General features: G+C 44.9%; 3 protein-coding genes across 3 annotated transcripts; all 3 read left to right on the forward strand.

Annotated features, from left to right (window-relative positions):
- The first annotated feature begins 435 nt into the window (after positions 1–435).
- LOC147194963 (C-X-C chemokine receptor type 4-like) lies at positions 436–2,188 on the forward strand. Its single transcript, XM_086128601.1, has 4 exons — positions 436–662; positions 734–942; positions 1,025–1,308; positions 1,403–2,188. The coding sequence occupies exons 1-4, from the start codon at positions 648–650 to the stop codon at positions 1,996–1,998; spliced, it is 1,104 nt and encodes a 367-aa protein (XP_085984727.1). The 5' UTR covers positions 436–647; the 3' UTR covers positions 1,999–2,188.
- A 4,421-nt stretch (positions 2,189–6,609) lies between these two features.
- Positions 6,610–14,008, forward strand: mcm6 (minichromosome maintenance complex component 6). Its single transcript, XM_086130127.1, has 18 exons — positions 6,610–6,793; positions 7,111–7,257; positions 7,453–7,563; positions 7,892–7,979; positions 8,053–8,214; positions 8,298–8,463; positions 8,552–8,697; positions 8,996–9,146; positions 9,227–9,368; positions 10,626–10,767; positions 11,288–11,395; positions 11,583–11,738; positions 11,832–11,960; positions 12,035–12,199; positions 12,296–12,419; positions 12,853–13,047; positions 13,391–13,530; positions 13,619–14,008. Exons 1-18 carry the CDS (start codon positions 6,696–6,698, stop codon positions 13,727–13,729), a joined length of 2,481 nt encoding a protein of 826 aa, XP_085986253.1. The 5' UTR covers positions 6,610–6,695; the 3' UTR covers positions 13,730–14,008.
- A 4,904-nt stretch (positions 14,009–18,912) lies between these two features.
- Positions 18,913–20,138, forward strand: LOC147194965 (uncharacterized). Its single transcript, XM_086128607.1, has 3 exons — positions 18,913–19,016; positions 19,406–19,625; positions 19,739–20,138. Exons 1-3 carry the CDS (start codon positions 18,974–18,976, stop codon positions 19,908–19,910), a joined length of 435 nt encoding a protein of 144 aa, XP_085984733.1. The 5' UTR covers positions 18,913–18,973; the 3' UTR covers positions 19,911–20,138.
- Positions 20,139–20,486: the final 348 nt, after the last annotated feature.

Genomic DNA, 20,486 nt, shown 5'->3' on the forward strand with positions numbered 1-20,486 from the left:
CGGAATGGTTTCATTCAAGAAATAGGGAAAGATGAGCAAAATATCATTTGATGTGGGCTTTCATGAGCACACTTGGTCATTTCATTGGGGGAAAATGGCAATCCGGGGAATGTAGAAAAAAATCGCCAAGATGTCATGGAATCGTTTGAATGGATGGAGAAAAGCGGAAGGAGGAGGAAGGAAAATAAATTGCGGGATAAACGCTCACATTTTTGGGTGTCGAATAACGTGTGAACGCCGTTCACCATCCCCCCCCCCCCCCGATTATCAGCGCCCATCTCTTGGCAAACTTGGAACATGAGCATCAGTGACGCAGAGAGGGCTCGCTCCACTTCCCCACGCACGCACACACACACACGCATTGTCTGTACCTCCTCTGCGTTCTTTCGGATTGCCAATAGACCTCGGTGATCACAAAGCCGGGGGGGGGGGGGGGGTCACGGGGCCAAAACAATTCAAGCGGCGCGCGCGCGCACACGCAGGGCGGCATCCTGCGATAGAAGCGGTATCAGCACCTGACGCCTCGGAAAACAGGAAAAGCGTTTCAGCGCGGATTGGTTGGAACGTTTGAGGGAGGAGCGCCGCCAGGACTTAAATAACCCGGCCGCTTGCGTCCCAACCTCACCGGGCGGAGATAGAAGTCCATCATGTCGTACTACGAGGTAGGTCAGCCCCGTCCGAAGCATTTGTCGTCCAGCTTCACGCGGCATCTCATCCTCCCTGTCGTCTCCAGCATATCCTCTTTGATTACGAATACAACGACAGCAGTTCTGGCTCCGGTTCCGGCGACGTCGGGGCGGATCTGGAGGAGCCCTGCGAGGTGGAGCACGTGATGACCTCAGACTTCCAGCAGGTCTTTTTACCCGTGGTCTACGCCCTCATCTTCCTCCTGGGCATCACCGGCAACGGTTTGGTGGTCTTCGTGTTGGGCTGCCAGCGTAGGTGAGACGCCCGGATGAGCCGTCCTTTGGAAACGTTCTCCTTCAAATACTGAGTCTTCCCTTTCCCTTCGCTTGCGTTTCAGGTCCAAATCCAGCCTCACCGACCGCTACCGACTGCACCTGTCGGCCGCCGATCTCCTCTTTGTTCTGGCGCTTCCGTTCTGGGCGGCGGACGCGGCGCTGGCGGACTGGCGCTTCGGCGCGGTCGCCTGCGTCGGCGTGCACGTCATCTACACGGTCAACTTGTACGGCAGCGTGCTCATCTTGGCCTTCATCAGTCTGGACCGCTACCTGGCGGTGGTCCGAGCCACGGACACCAACACGGGCGGCCTGAGGCAGATGCTGGCGCACCGACTGGTCTACGCGGGTGAGTGTCTCCCTTCGCGTTTCGACGAGGTCCGCCATCGCCGTCGCTTCTCCCTTTTTGACCGGCCTGTCTTCGGGGACACGCCCGGCCGCAGGCGCCTGGTTGCCCGCCGGCTTGCTGGCCGTTCCCGACTTGATCTTTGCCCGAACTCAAGAAGGAGGCGAGGGAAGCACCCTGTGCCAGAGGTTTTACCCGGCGGAAAATGCTCCTCTCTGGGTGGCGGTCTTTCACCTGCAGCTGGTCCTGGTGGGCCTGGTGATCCCGGGCCTGGTGCTCCTGGTGTGCTACTGCGTCATCGTCACCAGGCTGACCCGGGGACCTCTCGGGGGCCAAAGGCAGAAGCGCCGAGCGGTGCGGACCACCATCGCCCTGGTGCTCTGCTTCTTTGTGTGCTGGCTTCCCTACGGCGCCGGCATCTCTGCGGACGCTTTGCTGCGTTTGGAGGTTCTGCCCCGCAGCTGCCACCTGGAGGCCGTTCTGGGTGTGTGGCTGGCGGTGGCCGAGCCCTTGGCGTTCGCGCACTGCTGCTTGAACCCGCTGCTGTACGCTTTCCTGGGGGCGGGGTTCAAAAATTCCGCCCGGAGAGCCTTGACCTTGAGCCGGGTCTCCAGTTTGAAGGTTTTACCCCGACGGCGCAACGGGGCCTCCACAACCACGGAGTCCGAGTCGTCCAGTTTGCATTCTAGCTAGGGTTAATTTATCCTGTCGGCGTGTGTGTGTGTGTGTGTGTAACAGAAATAATCTGAGAATTTAAGGATCAGTCTGCTGGCAGTCTTCTCTCAATTCTCATGTAAATATTTTCTTCACGGATTTCTTGTCGGTGCTGCTGTGTTTTCCCTGTGCTGGAACGGTGGATAATAAACATGGATAAAAACTCTTGTGTCACGTTTCCGACTGTCTTCTTCCTGAGCTAATTCCAACCGGGGGCAACGCAATTGCCGCTTGAAGTCTGAAAGTTGAGAGCACCGAAGCGCAATGAGCAGCCCACTTCAAACGGGAAACGTCATCATTTGTGTGCCAATGTGTCAAATGCGTTTTGTCCCCACCATGCAGAAAATGACACCGCGATTGGTTCTTCATCCTCACTCGCTCGGGCATTTGAGTTTTTGCAAATTGATTTTCACGTCACGTCTCAGGAGTAAGAAATCGCTTTTGAACATAGAAAAGATTCAGCTCATGATTTTCTCAAGCGAGTGACACGGGAATCTGCCGATTTTTGTAACACAGTACGGAAGCCCACAAGAGTCGGCGTCTAACTAGAAGTTTCCGCAGTTTCCTTCCAAAGCACACATTTTTGTGTGTTCGATCTACTAGCGAAACAAAATCTTGTTTGACACGACAAGCCCCTGGATTTCTTGTGTCTGCGACATTTCTTCCACTTCCGGACAACGGAGATGTCCTGTGCATGTGCGCTCGGCTGTAATGTCTTCAGTTTTCAAACCGCGCTCATCACAGTTTATCGCTGGCCGCCTCCTCCCATCTTTGTGAAAACGAGTTTGGCTCCCTTAAGTCTGCCAAGGTTCACGGAGCGGCTGACCCTGATTTCCAAGGCTCCTCTTGGATCTCTTCCATCCTATTCAAGGACTTCTTCAGAGAACTAAAAGCCGCTAACGATTCTGTGACATTTTCCTTCTTATGTGATCCTGGCGTCAGAACTGACCCGGAGGAGGAGAGTGTTCACTTTTGCTACCCACACAGCCTGGAACTCTTTCGATTGAACTTCTGAAGCGCTCCGTACTCACAATATGCTTTTGAATCATGTGAATTGGCTTAGGCCTCACTGCTTCTGTTGCAATCATTTCGCAGTACAGTGTGACTTCAAGATCAACCAGCTGAAACCAAACATCGGTCGCCACTGATCCAAAGCGCGGATACAATAAAATGGCTGTGGGAAGTGACGTGTGAAAACAGGTGAATCAGCCAGGCGGTGTGTGTGGACATGTTTGTGTGCGAGTGCGATGATGGTTTTGTTGCGTGTGAGCAAAAGGTGCAAAACGGGGTCGGGAAGGTTAAGACACAAATAATGTTCTCGTAAGCAGGTTGTGGGCCATCGAATGAAAAGAAAAAGCACTCAATCGAGAAACCACGTCACGCTCATAAAAAGCCTTTGTCTGATTGAAAGGTTTTGTGGCGGTGATCTGATGATTTTTTCTTTTTTTGTGTGTTTATGTTTTGAGTGTCGAGTGGTGACGTCATCAAGGTCAAGTGTTAGCGTCCATCTTTTCAGCATTTCACACTAACGGTGGTTGACGTCTTTTCACAAATGGATTTGATGGCCGAGCAACGTCTTCAGCTACGCATGCATGATACGGAAGCCATTTCGTAGGTATTGATTTTCGTCTTTTCTATTTGGATTCGAATGTTGCTTTTCAAAGCAGCCGTTGACTTGTTTCGTCGTTCGATCTGATTTTCAGTGGCAAGACGTTGACGCGGAACACGTCGGAGCTTCGTCGCGATGTTCTACTTTTGCACGTTGCTCCGCAAGTCAACGCTTGAACCTGCAACTCTGTCGCTGGCAAATATTGGATTCATCTGCTATTCTACTTGGTGCTCGTGGGAATATTTTAGCACACAAGCGCGCGCGCACACAACCAGAGTGTTCCCCGCATCGCCACTTCCACCCGGAAGCGAGCGAAACAGAAGCTGGAAGTTTACTGTGCCCGGTTTCCTGGATCAAAGAAAAAGATGAAGATGAAGAGGAGAGTTTGGAGACGGATGATGAAGTTTTGGTGAAGGTTGCGCCAACACCAACAAAAAAAAAGAGTTTTGTGTCCAAATGTCGCGTGTCAACGTGGGGCACCACGTAAAATTCCACCTTCAACCCGCAGGCCTTTCTTTCTCACGTCCCAGCACCCCCCCCCCCCCCCTTCTATTCATAGGGCCTTCAAAACAGGAAAGACTTCCTGCAACTCATTTTAGGAAAAACAAGCAGCTCAAACAATCAGGCAAACCAAGCAGCACTGCGCTTGACAACGCCGAGAGCGGCAATAAAGTAAATGTGACCGCGTGGAGGAGACAGAAAAGGATGCTGAAATCGCAGCCCCCGTACAACCCTACTGCAAACGTGTATGCGGCAGAAATCCAGATGATGCTTCCTTGATCAACCAACCAATCATCACCCAAATAGAATTCTCTCCGCTTCCTCTTGCTGCGGACGATGAAAATTTAAATGAAATGTTTTTAGCGCAAAGAAATGTTTGCTTCATGACGAGGCACAAGCGTGTTGGACATCATTTCAATTAAACCACAATGCTAATGTTGAGGGGAAAAAAACAAAAGCAATAAACTAAAGACCGAAGTACTTTATTGGACCGGAGATGAGATGCGTTTGTTTTCATTTTTGTGATTTGATTGGATTGCAGCTGTAACACACACACACACACACACACACACTTTTTCTTCACAAGCACTGACTACCAAATGATCACATCTTTGCTTTGCACAACCGGTTTCATCATGTGGGAAATGCGTGACCCCCCCTCAGAACAGGCCATCGGCAGTTATCCTGTTTATCATTGTTTCTTCCTCTCAGGAACTTTAGTCAGGAGTTTGTGTTTTGTATTTTGACAAATGGACAGATGTCTAAGCAACAATATCATTTTATTAATCCTGCACTCTTCGGATTTTCATTTCACGACATGTACTGTCGTGATGTTATCGCGGTTCACAGCACAAAGGCACCATTTTGCCTGCAGGAATTCTTTTACAGGCAGGCTCGAAATTGGTTGCTTTGCTGTTTTGCATCCAAGCAGGACGAGTTTTTCACTTGTGGTTTCACTGCCGTGAGCGTCTGAACAATTGCACTGCTCTCGGGATTAAATGTTTGAATGCTCTTAATGCTGACTTTCAGGATGCTCTTAAGGGGCATGTAAGCACGCACGAGTGTGCGGGGGGGGGGGCATTTGCTTGCTTGCCTGTTTTGTCTCAAAGTGTTTGCCGACAGGTGGTCAGGTTCTCTCATACTCAGACGCAGTTTGTCTTGAGTTTCCTGTGACTGAACAATCGTGGGAAAAGCAGAGGTCAAGACAGGAGGAGAAATAAAGTGGCGGGGTTTCGTCCAAATGGCGTGCAACAACTTCCTGCTTTGTTCCTTGTGGATTAATACAATGTGACAGGTGAAACCAATTGCCTCCTGACAGTGTTCATAATGAGCGCCTTGTGCAGATGGAAAGCCGGCAAGGATATGGGAACCGCGGGAGAAGGGAATGAAATAATAAAGTGTTTCATCTCGCAGATGGTGCTGAGATTGAACCCCTGCCTCGGTCCAATTTGATATGCAGGGGCCTTGTGTTCCTGTGCGCATTGTGGAGTTTTGCCGTGTAAACAACTAGTCAGCTGAAAGCAGTTGTGTAGGAAGTATCAACTTTGTTGGAGATATTTGAGGACAATTGATTTGGCAGCGGAAGGGATTCAAGTCAATGTGGGGGCTTGGCTCGGGAGGGCTCTCGAGGCCGACGGGGCCGTAAGTATGGAAGTAAGGAACGCCTGTTGGAGAGATGCCGAGTCACTTTCCGAACACTACAGCGATGCACTTACTTGTATTCTCTGAAAAATTTAATTGGCTCATCTGATCATGTTCAACAAGCGATGATAATAATAATAATAATGATACATTTAATGTATATTGCTGTGAAAAAGTATTTGCCCGCTTCTCAAAGTTTTATTTTCTTGCATACTTTCCTCACTTTATTATTTAAGATCATCAAACAAATGCAAATATTAGACAATGAGAAGTAAACCCCCAACCCAAGCAAATATAAAAGTTTTTTTTAATAGCGATTTTATTTCTTAAGTGGAAAAAAATAACCTCTTCGAAGCTAACTGGCCCTATGTGAAGAGGAAATAAGTCCGTTGGAAGAATTTAATACAATTTCATGGCTCAAATTTCAGAATTTAGGTTGTAAATGAAGGTCATTACTTGTCATCCATCAATCAATCTTTCAGTGCTGGGTAAAATTGGGAGTTTCACTGCCCTCTCGTGGACACATGTGAAACTCAATTTCTGACAATATAATTAGTAGTTTAAACTGTATTTGCCAGAAAACAACAGCGATGAAACGAGCATGTTTCATACACTTCTCAAATGGATAGAATGCAGAAAATAGCACACAATCGAAAGTATTTGGCCGAAATGACCTTTCCCTAAACGTCATTGGACTCGGTCGGGCCCGTCACTTCCGGTGTTTCTAGAGCGTAACTCTTGATTGGTTAGAAACGCTGCTGTATTTACATACCGGTTCTGACTGGACGAAAGTGGCGCGCCAAACGTCACGTGATGTAACATTTGGCGCGAAACTCTGCCCTCCTTGGTGGACGTCGTTGTTCGGTCCTGTGGTTGCATTGTTTCGTATTTCGAGTTTTATACACTCGTTTTGGATCACATCGTCATGGATGTTGCCACAGCGGCCGCAGAGAATGTCGGGGAGATGGTGAAAGACGAGTTGGCGGACAAGTGTCAGAAGTTGTTCCAGGCTTTTTTGGAGGAGTAAGTCAAGCAAAACGCTCGATGCATAGTTGTTCGCGAAAGGGGTATGCTCGTACGCTTTTATTATGCATTTAAACAGGTAGCAAAAGTACTCAGGCTCTGAAGTGCAGATACGTGTGTAAGACAAAACTGGTAAAAGTATTGTGTTCTATTCACTTATTACTTAAGTAAAAGTTTTTTTAAAAATGGAGTGGAAGTTACTGGAAAAAGTAACGAGCCTTTTGACAGAAGAGTAGAAGGCATGTTTTCAAATATTTGGACTTCACTACTTCCAACCACTGCAATAAATAATAGTAATAATAATGACACGTGTTCAGGTTCCAGACTGCGGATGGAGAAGTGAAGTATGTCCGTGAGGCTGAGGAGCTGATCCGACCTGAGAGGAACACGCTGCTAGTTAGCTTCATTGATCTCGAGGTCTTCAACCAGGAGCTGGCAACCACCATCCAAGAGGAATATTACAGGTGCAAAGCCTTTGAACTTGCGTTGTTCATGTGGAAGTTGTGTCTACTCATCGCTGTCAAACTGAAGGCCCAGGGGAGAGATCAGACTTGTCACAAGAGCGCGCACTGCTGGGGATGTTTTGAAAATGAAGACTTGTTTTAAAGTAGTAATTGTATGCATGTGTGTCAGTGATTCTGGCTGCTTCCTGTTTTCAGAGTGTACCCCTTCCTCTGTCGGGCCGTCCGCAACTTTGCGAGGGATCATGGCAATGTTCCTCTCACAAAAGAGTTCTACGTGGCCCTTGAAGATCTGCCAACTAGACACAAGTGAGATTCGTATACACCACTCGCACAAAATTAGCGATATTAAACTCTCAGATGAGATTTCAGGATGAGTCCAAGATGCACCAGAACCTTTACAACAGAGTCAATACAGATTCCAACTGTTGATGAATAGACGGATGCATGTCCCGGTTTACTTCCAATTTGTATTTAAACAGCATTGGCTCCCATCATTGTTTTGTTTAACTCATTTACTGCCATTGACGGCTATAGAAGTCAAAAGGTTCTTTGTTTTACCATGGGCCGGCGGTGATTGTGTTTAAACCGTTGCGTGATTGTAAGATTAACTGATCAATGTTGCCGTGTACTTCAGAATTCGTGAGCTGTCATCCATGCGCATCGGCACCCTGGTGAGGATCAGTGGTCAGGTTGTGAGGACACACCCCGTCCACCCTGAACTGGTGAGTCATCCGCTCGCAGAGTTCGCTGGTGGCCGGCGCTGTTTTAGGTCGTGACCATCTCTGTGGTTTTCAGGTCAGCGGCACCTTCCTGTGCATGGACTGTCAGGCGGTGATCAAAGACGTCCCTCAGCAGTTCAAGTACTCGCCGCCCACCATCTGCCGAAACCCAGCCTGCAGCAACCGCTCGCGCTTCCACCTCGACACGCACAAGTCCAAGTTCATCGACTTCCAGAAGGTAACTTGGAGTTCACGGGCGCGCGTGTGTGTGAAAGATCACAAGGTCGTGTGATGATGCGGTTTGTCTTTGGCTACGTTCAGGTGCGTATCCAGGAGACGCAGGCCGAGCTGCCCCGCGGTTCAATCCCGCGCTCACTGGAGATCGTCCTGAGAGCCGAGGCGGTGGAGACTGCTCAGGCCGGCGACCGATGCGACTTCATTGGCACGCTTATTGTGGTGCCAGACGTTTCACAGCTCAGCACTCCTGGTATGGTTTCAAATTGTCTTACTCATTCTCACTTTTGGATTTTTTTTATTTTTTTTTAATCATCTAATTGTGTGGATTCCCTTCCCAGGTCTGCGAGCTGAGACCAGTACCAGGGTAGGTGGACCTCAGCGCTCCGAGTCGGAGGGTCTGAGGGGATTGAAAGCTCTGGGAGTTCGAGAGCTGTCCTACAGATTGGCCTTCCTGGCCTGTAATGTCACGCCCACCAACCCTCGGGTAAGAGTAAAAAACGCAACAAGAGACCCAAATTCTTGGTTCACTTTCAGCAAGTTTGATAACGATCCTGATCGTTTGAATCAATTGTGTTGGAGAGGGAGACCTCAAAAGCAGGCGGGATATTGGCTCTCGAGGACCGGACATAGGCGGGCCCCCCTTTACGGTCTCACTTGACTGAAGTCAAGAGTTTTTGTGAAACTCGAACATGACAACGTTTGAGTTCCGATTTGCGCGACCGTGGGCGGTGTTGAGGTTTTGAGCCATTGCCGGATTCTAAAGGTGACGTTTCTATTTGTAGTTTGGCGGCAAGGAGGTGCGGGAGGAGGAACAAACGGCCGAGAGCATCAAGAGCCAGATGACCGAGCGAGAGTGGGAGAAGGTGTTTGAGATGAGTCAAGACAAGAACCTGTACCATAACCTGTGCACCAGCCTTTTCCCCACCATCCACGGTCGGCGCCGCCCAATGAACCCAACAACAAACGCGCTTGGTAAAAGATGCATCGTTTTGAACGCGGCTGCAATCGCGCAGGCAATGACGAGGTGAAGCGCGGCATCCTTCTCATGCTGTTCGGAGGCGTCCCCAAGACGACCATGGAGGGAACCTCGCTGAGAGGAGACGTCAACGTCTGTATCGTGGGAGACCCCAGTACTGCCAAGAGCCAGTTCCTCAAGTAGGTGCACAAACAGGTCCAGTGCAAATAGTCACTAATATTCTAAAATACTCTTCCTCAGTGTATCTCATAACAATCCTTTTTATAGTCTACTTACTGTGATGCGCTTGTATGTGGGAAAGGAGACAGACAGATGCCCGTGCGCTTTATTACCAGCGTGCGTGCATATAAAAACAACGAGCAGCAGTTTGCCACCGCTCACACCCAGACACGCACATGCTTACTCACTAATCTCCAAGCCCCGCCTCTTAAAGCCACATGTATCAATTTTCTGTCCCTTTTTAAGCTTGTGATCTGTGTCGGTTTCTCAGTTGGCATGAAACGATCTTTAATCCACCTTTCAAAAGTCTCACTATATTAACATGCGTTACATAGTCTCAAATCTCAAAATAGATGAACAATCTTCAAAAAAATAATTTTCCACGGTACTTGTGATGACCAAATGATGTCTTTTTTTTTTTTTTTTTGCTGGGACTCATAAGAACAGATGCACCTCATTTATGTACTGCATACCTGTCAACTTTTCGGAGCGCCAACCTATATAAACTACCAAAAAAATCCTTATAAAGAGCAAAAAATCCTTATAACATACCAAAGCATTTTATATGTCAAAATAATGGCAAAAAAAACCCCCACGGAATTTTCAATGATATTTATTGTAGATCTCCATAATACAATGTCTGGTTATAATCATTATTCTACTTAGTGGCATTACTGTATTCAGAGTTGTTTTCCTGCGTTACTTTTTTCACCGACTCCAAATATTGAAAACACAGAAAAAAATAGCCATTCAGCACTCAGGTTTCAACTAGGAACCACGTGATTTACTGGAAAGTTACCGGAAATGAAAGCATTCGAGTAGACTAGCACCATTCTGGGCAAAAGCAAACGGAACTACCCGTTGGGGGGGGGGGGTCAGAACCCTTATGATTTGTGCGATACGGCCATATACGTAAGATTCACCACAAAATCCGTCTGAACTATGGCTAAACCGTATGAGTTGACAGGTATGGTACTGTAGCAACTTTGGACGACATGGCACATTGGGAGCATTGTGAAATTGATCTTAAATTTTATTTCAAGTGGCATTAAAAAGTCTTGAATTGAACTTGCCTTAAGCTGGGGAACCCTGGTTCAAATACCTTTACAATGTGTGTTAAAAAACAAAAAAAAAAGTGTCTTCCAATAAGTTTAAATGGCTTCCGTTGTAGACAGACGTTGGCCTGAGCGTATGCGCTTGCGTTTGTGTGTTTGTAGGCATGTGGAGGAGTTCAGCCCCCGAGCCGTGTACACCAGCGGCAAGGCGAGCACCGCTGCAGGTCTGACAGCCGCCGTCGTCCGAGATGAAGAATCTCACGAGTTTGTCATTGAGGCCGGAGCTTTGATGCTGGCTGACAACGTGAGTTTCTCTCTTTTCGTCTTTGTTTAATCAAGCAGAGCCGCCGCAGCACGATTTCTTGTCTCCTACATCAAGACACTGGATTTAGTATGCTCGTCTGCTGCTAGGAACGTACATTTGAATTGACACTTCAGTCTTTGAGCTGTCAAAAGCAGGCCATTTGGATTTCTTCATTGTGTTGGCTTTGACGTTTTTGTCAAGTTGTTTGAAGAGAAGATGCGACAAATGAATACCGTATTTTAACGACTATAAGACACCCTTAAAAGTCTTGTACTTTCTCCAAAATGCACGGGGGCCCCTGCGTCCCCTAATACAATGCGTCTCGAGTGTGTGTGAAAGGCAGTGATAGCAGCCGCAACTGACACTGCGCCTTTTTATACGGTGCGGTCGTGAAAATACGGTAAACAGTATATACTCTGTCCTTGAAATTTATAGCAAGGTGATCTACAGTGGGATAGATTGTAACCTAAGTAGTCTTCCTGAATGTAATTATCTTAAATACGTGCTGACCTGTCTTAAGGGCGTGTGTTGCATTGATGAGTTTGACAAGATGGACCTCAAAGACCAAGTGGCCATTCACGAGGCGATGGAGCAACAGACCATCAGCATCACCAAGGCTGGAGTCAAGGTGAGAGCGTCCATTTAAACCAACGCCAAGCAGGATTTTAACACATGTTGACAAATATAATTCAGGTTATGGATACGAACCCAGGTTCTCGAATTCTTCCGATATTGGCTCTTTTAAAATCAGTCTTTTTTTTTTTTTCTCTACATTACAACATAAAACATAACCTGAAATCCGATTTCGTCTCTAGGCCACCCTGAACGCTCGCACATCCATCCTCGCTGCCGCCAACCCCGTCAACGGACGCTACGACCGCAGCAAGAGTCTGAAACAAAACGTCAACCTGACCGCCCCCATCATGAGCCGCTTCGACCTCTTCTTCATTCTGGTGGATGACTGCAATGAGGTCGGTTGCTGTCTTACTGGTCCGGGATTGACCGTCTGACCTCGGTCACGTGGCGTGCTGGTTGAACGGGAGACCGCTCTGCGTGCGTTGCAGGTGACGGATTACGCCATCGCCAGGCGCATCGTCGATCTCCACTCGCGAGTGGAGGAATCGGTGGACCGGCTGTACTCGTTGGATGAAATCCGGAGATACCTGCTGTTTGCCAGGCAGTTTAAACCCAAAGTGCGTCGGCCGAATCGTAGCGTCTGTCGAGCGGCCATTTCTTAGGAGTAAACGAGGCGCTCTGCTTTCGACAGATTTCCAGCGAATCCGAGGAGTTCATCGTCGAGCAGTACAAGCGGCTGCGGCAGCGCGACGGCTCGGGCGGCGTGACCAAGTCGGCCTGGAGGATAACCGTGCGCCAGTTGGAGAGCATGATCCGCCTTTCGGAGGGCATGGCCAGGATGCACTGCTGCGATGAGGTCAGTCCGAGGAGAAAAGGCCTCTCGTAAAAAGGACAAAGCGCAGACGCACTTTAGCTCGAAAGTATAATGTCGTCTTCCCCTTCATGAATCCAGGTACAGCCCAAACACGTGAAGGAAGCGTTCCGTCTTTTGAATAAGTCCATTATCAGAGTGGAAACGCCCGACATCAACCTGGAGCAAGATGACGAACAGGAAGAGGAGGAGCTCCCAGAAGAAGGTACGGATGGCTTTCGTGGAGGATTACATTGCGCTCCCTTCATATTGAAGACCAAGTCAAAGTGTTCCGGGGCTATATATCATTTGCGCTTCTGCTATGGCGCTGATTTTCAAAATGTTCTTTTTCAAAATTGTTTTCAGTGTGCCTGGGATATTAGGAAAACGTGTGGCATCAAGATCAAACACGAGCTGTTTCCAAATGTCTCCCTTTCCTAAGATGACTGTTACCCATAGCGATGCTTTCATTGTAAAGACATTTGTACATACGGCAAGTTCTTGTATCGGATGTCATTGGAGTGACCTTGACCACGGAATCCATTCTTAGTTTGCACTCGATTCCTGCCGTCTCGGCTTTTAGTCTAAAGTCAGCAGAATAGATTTCCCCGCTGTGTCATTTATAAGAGATGCTCTCATTTTCACCCCTTCAAATGCAGGAAACATCCCGAACGGAGTGAATGGCGAGGTCAATGGAATAAGCGGGCACGTCAATGGCATCGACGGGCTTGTCAACGGTGTGAACGGCCACGCTGAAGCTGGCAGTCAGCCCAAACCGTCCATGCGTCTGTCATTCGCCGAGTACCAGCGCATCTCCAACTTGCTCGTCCTGCATCTGCGCAGATCAGAAGAAGGTATTTTGCCCTTCACCCCGAAGGCGCTTTTTGCACCACACTTGCACCTGCTCAGCCTACCCGAATCACCTCAGCCGAGTGCATTTCATGTAGAGAAGTGAAAAAACGCCTTTGCCATATTTCATCTCAACTGTTCTAAATGCAGAATTTCATTTCCAAAGTTAACTCATTCAGGACCAGCCAATTCTGGACCAAGTCTGAAAAGACGTTTAAAAACGTCTTTGGGAGTGAATGAGTTAAAGGCATCGTAGCCGCAAAGGGGATTTGAAACGGGTGAGAGCTCCTCCCATGTTTTATGAAGTGCTACAGCAACGAATGTTGTTTTGCATGATCTTCCCCGCAGCCGAGGAAGAGGAGGAACTGAAGAAAAACGCAGTGGTCAATTGGTACTTGAAGGAGATCGAGTCCGAGATCGACTCGGAGGAGGAGCTCATCAACAAGAAGGGACTGATCGAGAAGGTCATCCACAGGCTGGTGCATTTTGTGAGTTGACCCGCCGCACGAAGAATTGATGATTTGGATTGCCGGGTCTGGCTCCATCTCTTCATCCAGCGTGTTTTGATTTCCGCAGGATCACATCCTCATTGAGCTGTCTCAGTCCGGCCTGAAGGGCTCCGAGCCGGAAAGCACAGAAGAAGAGGCGGTTCTGGTCGTCAATCCCAACTACACCCTTGAAGACTGAACTCCTATTTGCCCTCCTGCAGTTTCGTTTCCGTTATACAAACGCAAGCTCTGACAGAAACTTTTGTTTGTTACCCTGGTGTTGAACATCTGCTTATATGTCAGACTACAGAACGGTAGCATTGGCCGTGGCAACTGTTGTACAAAGATTTGATTGTGCTGTTCATCAAAAAAACTGAGGTTTACTTGTCACATTTGATGTAAATATGCTGTTCATCTGAGACAACTGTACTGAATTATGTAGGTTTTCGCCAATAAAATTGTTTCATGTGCTAGCGAAAAAAAACGACCATGTATAGTAAGGCGTTTTTCGACAAAAAAAACGACCATATATAGTAAGGAGTTTTTAGCAAAAAAAAGACCATGTATTGTAAGGCATTTTTTGACCAAAAAAAAACGACCATGTATAGTAAGGGGTTTTCAAGCCGAAAAAAACGACATAGTATAGTAAGGCGTTTTTAGCCTGAAAAAAACGACAGTATAGTAAGGCGTTTTTAGGCCGAAAAAAAAAACGACATAGTATAGTAAGGGGTTTTTAAGCCGAAAAAAAGGACATAGTATAGAAAGGCGTTTTCAAGCCGAAAAAAACGACATAGTATAAGGCGTTTTTAGCCTGAAAAAAACGACAGTATAGTAAGGCGTTTTTAGGCCGAAAAAAACGACAGTATAGTAAGGCGTTTTTAGCCCGAAAAAAAACGACATAGTATATATAGTAAGGCGTTTTTAAGCCGAAAAAAAACCGACATAGTATAGTAAGGCGTTTTTAGGCCGAAAAAAACGACATAGTATAGTAAGGCGTTTTTAGGCCGAAAAAAACGACAGTATTATAGTAAGGCGTTTTTAAGCCGAAAAAAACATAGTATAGTAAGGCGTTTTTAGGCCGAAAAAAACAGTATAGTAAGGCGTTTTTAGCCTGAAAAAAACGACATAGTATAGTAAGGCGTTTTTAGCCTGAAAAAAACGACATAGTATAGTAAGGCGTTTTTAGCCTGAAAAAAACGACCATGTATAGTAAGGCGTTTTTAGGCCGAAAAAAACAACCATGTATAGTAAGGCGTTTTTAAGCCGAAAAAAACGACATAATATAGTAAGGCGTTTTTAGGCCGAAAAATACGACATAGTATATATAGTAAGGCGTTTTTAAGCCGAAAAAAAGGACATAGTATAGTAAGGCGTTTTTAAGCCGAAAAAAACGACATAGTATAGTAAGGCGTTTTTAGGCTGAAAAATACGACAGTATAGTAAGGCGTTTTTAGCCCGAAAAAAACGACATAGTATATATAGTAAGGCGTTTTTAGCCCGAAAAAAACGACAGTATAGTAAGGCGTTTTTAGCCCGAAAAAAACGACATAGTATATATAGTAAGGCGTTTTTAAGCCGAAAAAAAATGACATCGTATATAAGGCGTTTTTAGCCCGAAAAAAACGACATAGTATATAGTAAGGCGTTTTTAGGCCGAAGAAAACGACAGTATTATAGTAAGGCGTTTTTAAGCCGAAAAAAACGACATAGTATAGTAAGGCGTTTTTAGGCCGAAAAAAACGACATAGTATTGTAAGGCGTTTTTAAGCTGAAAAAAACATAGTATAGTAAGGCGTTTTTAGCCTGAAAAAAACGACATAGTATAGTAAGGCGTTTTTAGGCCGAAAAAAACAACCATGTATAGTAAGGCGTTTTTAGCAGAAAAAAACGACCATGTATAGTAAGGCGTTTTTAAGCCGAAAAAAACGACAATATAGTAAGGCGTTTTTAGGCCGAAAAATACGACATAGTATATATAGTAAGGCGTTTTTAAGCCGAAAAAAAACGACATAGTATAGTAAGGCGTTTTTAGGCCGAAAAAAACGACATAGTATTGTAAGGCGTTTTTAGGCCGAAAAAAACGACATAGTATTGTAAGGCGTTTTTAAGCTGAAAAAAACAACATAGTATAGTAAGGTGCTTTTAAGCCGAAAAAAACGACATAGTATAGTAAGGCGTTTTTAGGCCGAAAAAAACGACATAGTATAGTAAGGCGTTTTTAAGCCGAAAAAAACGACATAGTATAGTAAGGCGTTTTTAGGCCGAAGAAAACGACATAGTATAGTAAGGCGTTTTTAGGCTGAAAAATACGACAGTATAGTAAGGCGTTTTTAGCCCGAAAAAAACGACAGTATAGTAAGGCGTTTTTAGCCCGAAAAAAACGACATAGTATATATAGTAAGGCGTTTTTAAGCCGAAAAAAATGACATCGTATATAAGGCGTTTTTAGCCCGAAAAAAACGACATAGTATAGTAAGGCGTTTTTAGGCCGAAAAAAACGACATAATATAGTAAGGCGTTTTTAGCCTGAAAAAAACGACCATGTATTGTAAGGCGTTTTTCGACGAAAAAAACGACCATGTATAATAAGGCGTTTTTAACCCGAAAAAAACGACCATGTAGTAAGGCATTTTTTTCTTTTTTTTCGTCGAAAAACGCCTTACTATACATGGTCATTTTTTTCGTTGAAAAACGCCTTACAATAAATGGTCGTTTTTTGGGCTAAAAACGCCTTACTATACATGGGCGTTTTGTTCGTCGAAGAACGCCTTACTATACATGGTCGTTTGTTTTTTTTTGTCGAAAAATGACTTACTGTACATGGTCGTTTTTTTCGTCGAAAAACGCCTTACAATACAAGGTCGGTTTTTTTCGGCTAAAAACGCCTTACTATACATGGTCGTTTTTTGGCTAAAAACGCCTTACTATACATGGTCGTTTTTTTCGGGTTAAAAACGCCTTGCTATACATGGTCGTTTTTTTCTGCTAAAAACACCTTACTATATACATGGTTGTTTGTTTGGCTAAAAACGCCTTACTATACATCGTCGGGTTTTTTTTGTTGTCAAAAAATGTCTTACTATACATCGTCGTTTTTTTTTTGTCGAAAAATGCCTTACTATACATGGTCGTTTTTTTCGGGTAAAAACGCCTTACTATACATGGTCATTTTTTGGGCTAAAAACGCCTTTCTATACATGGTTGTTTTTTTCGGGTTAAAAACGCCTTGCTATACATGGTCGTTTTTTTCTGCTAAAAACACCTTACTATATACATGGTTGTTTGTTTGGCTAAAAACGCCTTACTATACATCGTCGGGTTTTTTTTTGTCAAAAAATGCCTTACTATACATCGTTGTTTTTTTTTTGTCGAAAAATGCCTTACTATACATGGTCGTTTTTTTCGGGTAAAAACGCCTTACTATACATGGTCATTTTTTGGGCTAAAAACGCCTTACTATACATGGTCGTTTTTTTCGGGTAAAAACGCCTTACTATACATGGTCATTTTTTTGTCGAAAAACGCCTTACTATACATCGTCAGTTTTTTTCGTCGAAAAACGCCTTACTATACATGGTCGTTTTTTGGGCTAAAAACGCCTTACTATACATGGTCATTTTTTCGGCTAAAAAACGCCTTACTATACATGGTCGTTTTTTTCGGCTAAAAAACGCCTTACTATACATGGTCATTTTTTTCCGGCTAAATATTCCTTACTATACATGGTCGTTTTTTTGGCTAAAAACGCTTTAATATACATGGTCATTTTTTTCGTCGAAAAACGCCTTACTATACATGATCGTTTTTTGGCTAAAAACGCCTTACTATACATGGTCGTTTTTTTTGGGTTAAAAACGCCTTACTATACATGGTCGTTTTTTTCGGGTTAAAAACGCCTTACTATAATACATGGTCGTTTTTTTCTGCTAAAAACGCCTTACTATACATGGTTGTTTGTTTGGCTAAAAACGCCTTACTATACGTGGTCGTTTTTTTTTTTGGTCAAAAAATGCCTTACTATACATCGTCGTTTTTTTTTGTCGAAAAACGCCTTACTATACATGGTCGTTTTTTTCGGGTAAAAACGCCTTACTATACATGGTCGTTTTTTGGGCTAAAAACGCCTTTCTAGACATGGTCGTCTTTTTCTGCTTAAAACGCCTTACTATACATGGTTGTTTTTTTCGGGTTAAAAACGCCTTACTCGAAAAATGCCTTACTGTACATGGTCGTTTTTTTGTCGAAAAACGCCTTACTATACATCGTCTGGTTTTTTCGTCGAAAAACGCCTTACTATACATGGTCGTTTTTTTGGCTAAAAACGCCTTACTATACATGGTCATTTTTTCGGCTAAAAAACGCCTTACTATACATGGTCGTTTTTTTCGGCTAAAAAACGCCTTACTATACATGGTCATTTTTTTTCGGCTAAAAATTCCTTACTATACATGGTCGTTTTTTTGGCTGAAAACGCTTTAATATACATGGTCATTTTTTTCGTCAAAAAACGCCTTACTATACATGATCGTTTTTTGGCTAAAACGCCTTTCTAGACATGGTCGTCTTTTTCTGCTTAAAACGCCTTACTATACATGGTTGTTTTTTTCGGGTTAAAAACGCCTTACTCGAAAAATGCCTTACTTTACATGGTCGTTTTTTTGTCGAAAAACGCCTTACTATACATGGTCGTTTTTTGGGCTAAAAACGCCTTACTATACATGGTGGTTTTTTTAGGGTTAAAAACGCCTTACTATACATGGTCATTTTTTTGTCGAAAAACGCCTTACTATACATGGTCGTTTTTTTTTTGTCAAAAAATGCCTTACAATACATGGTCGTTTTTTGGGCTAAAAACGCCTTACCATACATGGTCGTTTTTTTAGGGTTAAAAACGCCTTACTATACATGGTCATTTTTTTGTCGAAAAACGCCTTACTGTACATGGTCGGTTTTTTTGGCTAAAAACGCCTTACTATACATTGTCGTTTTTTTCGTCGAAAAACGCCTTACTATACATGGTCTTTTTTTTTTGTCAAAAATGCCTTACAATACATGGTCGTTTTTTTGGCTAAAAATGTCGAAACGCCTTGCTATACATGGTCATTTTTTTCGGGTTAAAAACGCCTTACTATACAGTACATGGTCATTTTTTTCGTCGAAAAACACCTTACTATCTATGGTCGTTTTTTTCGTCGCAAAACGCCTTCCTACAGTAAACATTCTCTAGTCCGGACTCGTGTTTACCAACCCTAAAAAAGGTTTTGAAGCGCTTGACCGAGCGAACGGGTGACACGACAGACATAGTCCAGTTGGCGGCAGCATACAATTCTGGCTGTCGGGCTTATACTGTAACCAGTTGGCGGCAGCATACAATTCTGGCTGTCGGGTTTATACTGCATCAACAGGCGGCAACTGCGCATGTGCACAACATTCGGTAACAAACATGGCGGCGTACGGCACATTCGTCGCTGGCATAACATGTAAAGGTACATTTGCTGCTTTCAGGTGTCGTCACTAAAATTATGTGACACATGCTGTATATTGAGAACTAATAACCAATGAGGATCTGTTACTTTATAATTTGCCGAATACAACTTGTGTTGTTATCGAACCGTCTACGAAACGCTTCCTCTGCCGTGAAAGGAATCACGAACGTTCCAAATACCTGTCAATGCTAGCACAAAACATCTGCAGACTTCTATCAATAAGGATGAAGATAAACTTAATCCCTCCCTTGGTGTCTAGACTTTATATCCACTGCACTGTATTCATGTTGTCTTGAGAATTGTTGTACCGTTTTAAAATGTACGCTCCAAGTGCTGAGGTTTTTCCCTCTCTAGCTCAAAACAAGTCCACCTTATTTGTTCCATACCAGGTGCCGCCCTCGTTCCTGGTGGTCAGTGGTTGGTGACAAGCTACCTTTCGCCGATACTTGGCCGTTGTTTGAGGCTGCAGACTGCATCGCTTTGCAGTCGTGGGACGCAGCCGCAGATGAGTCAAAAGAGTAACGCAGAGGAAGAGGGGGAAAGCGAGGGTCCCGCGTACATTCCCCTCAAAAAGGCCAAGAATCCGATGATGAAGATTGGGTATGCCTGGTGAGTTTTGTGTGTCGGTGACCGAGTAACAATGCTGACGCATGCTTTAATTGTACTATGGACTGAGCATTGTCCTTATGACGACATGCATTTCCTCTCTGGCCCCTGTTTAGGATGATCGGCCTCCCCGCTGGAATTATTGGCTTCCTGCTGGCCAAAAGGCAAGTGGACAAAAACCGTCTAAAGCAACTGAAAGTTCGACAGAGAATGCGAAGGTCCAATGAGGGGGACTATGAAAGAAGCCGGTACCGACAGAGTGTCGAGACTGTTAAACTTGACCAATGATGCCGTGGACCCTCGGCTCAAAGACTGATTCTCCAGACCTTGTTCCAACATCCCTGGTCCCACAGGGAAGGAACTTTAAGGAGGAATAATTTGCTTGTTTAAAGGAATTGTATTAAATGTTTTTGTGTTTCATCAGTGTAATAGAGAATCCTATGTTGACTTCACTTCTGTAAAATGTCCATGAAGAACACAACGGCCACAAATAAAATTATTTATTATATATGAAAAGCCGAGCAATATATTTATAAGCTACACCACAGGGATCACCAACCTTCCGGAAGATCTGAGCAATTTTTAAATAACCTGTAATTAACGTAATGTATTCATCTATGTGAAGACCCTACTAATTTCTCACAGTAATTAATGATTTGACAAAATGGTGTGTGTGAGTGTAGGGGCACCAAAGTGTAACACTTCACAAATCTCTGGAGGCGTGTACATTTTCGTAACACTTTTCACAAATCTCACATTTTCCAACGATCCCTCCAACCAACACTCCTCTGCAATTACAACATCCTGGTGACCCTTCGTTGGTGACCCCTGCAGGCCCCACACTCATTACTGTGCTTAGGTGTG

This window comes from Hippocampus guttulatus, chromosome 14 (assembly GCF_054856545.1).
Source record: "Hippocampus guttulatus isolate MCC_2025c chromosome 14, RoL_Hgut_1.0, whole genome shotgun sequence".
In the NCBI taxonomy this organism is placed as follows: domain Eukaryota; kingdom Metazoa; phylum Chordata; class Actinopteri; order Syngnathiformes; family Syngnathidae; genus Hippocampus; species Hippocampus guttulatus.

Coding starts and splice junctions, on each gene's coding strand:
- mcm6 (XM_086130127.1), top strand. CDS start 6,696: ATGGATGTTGCCACAGCGGCCGCAGAGAATGTCGGGGAGATGGTGAAA. Junction 7,258..7,452: donor ATCCAAGAGGAATATTACAG/GTGCAAAGCCTT, acceptor TCCTGTTTTCAG/AGTGTACCCCTTCCTCTGTC. Junction 11,961..12,034: donor CCAGGCAGTTTAAACCCAAA/GTGCGTCGGCCG, acceptor TGCTTTCGACAG/ATTTCCAGCGAATCCGAGGA.
- LOC147194965 (XM_086128607.1), top strand. CDS start 18,974: ATGGCGGCGTACGGCACATTCGTCGCTGGCATAACATGTAAAG. Junction 19,017..19,405: donor CGCTGGCATAACATGTAAAG/GTACATTTGCTG, acceptor GTTCCATACCAG/GTGCCGCCCTCGTTCCTGGT. Junction 19,626..19,738: donor ATGAAGATTGGGTATGCCTG/GTGAGTTTTGTG, acceptor GCCCCTGTTTAG/GATGATCGGCCTCCCCGCTG.
- LOC147194963 (XM_086128601.1), top strand. Junction 943..1,024: donor GTGTTGGGCTGCCAGCGTAG/GTGAGACGCCCG, acceptor CTTGCGTTTCAG/GTCCAAATCCAGCCTCACCG. Junction 1,309..1,402: donor GCACCGACTGGTCTACGCGG/GTGAGTGTCTCC, acceptor GCCCGGCCGCAG/GCGCCTGGTTGCCCGCCGGC.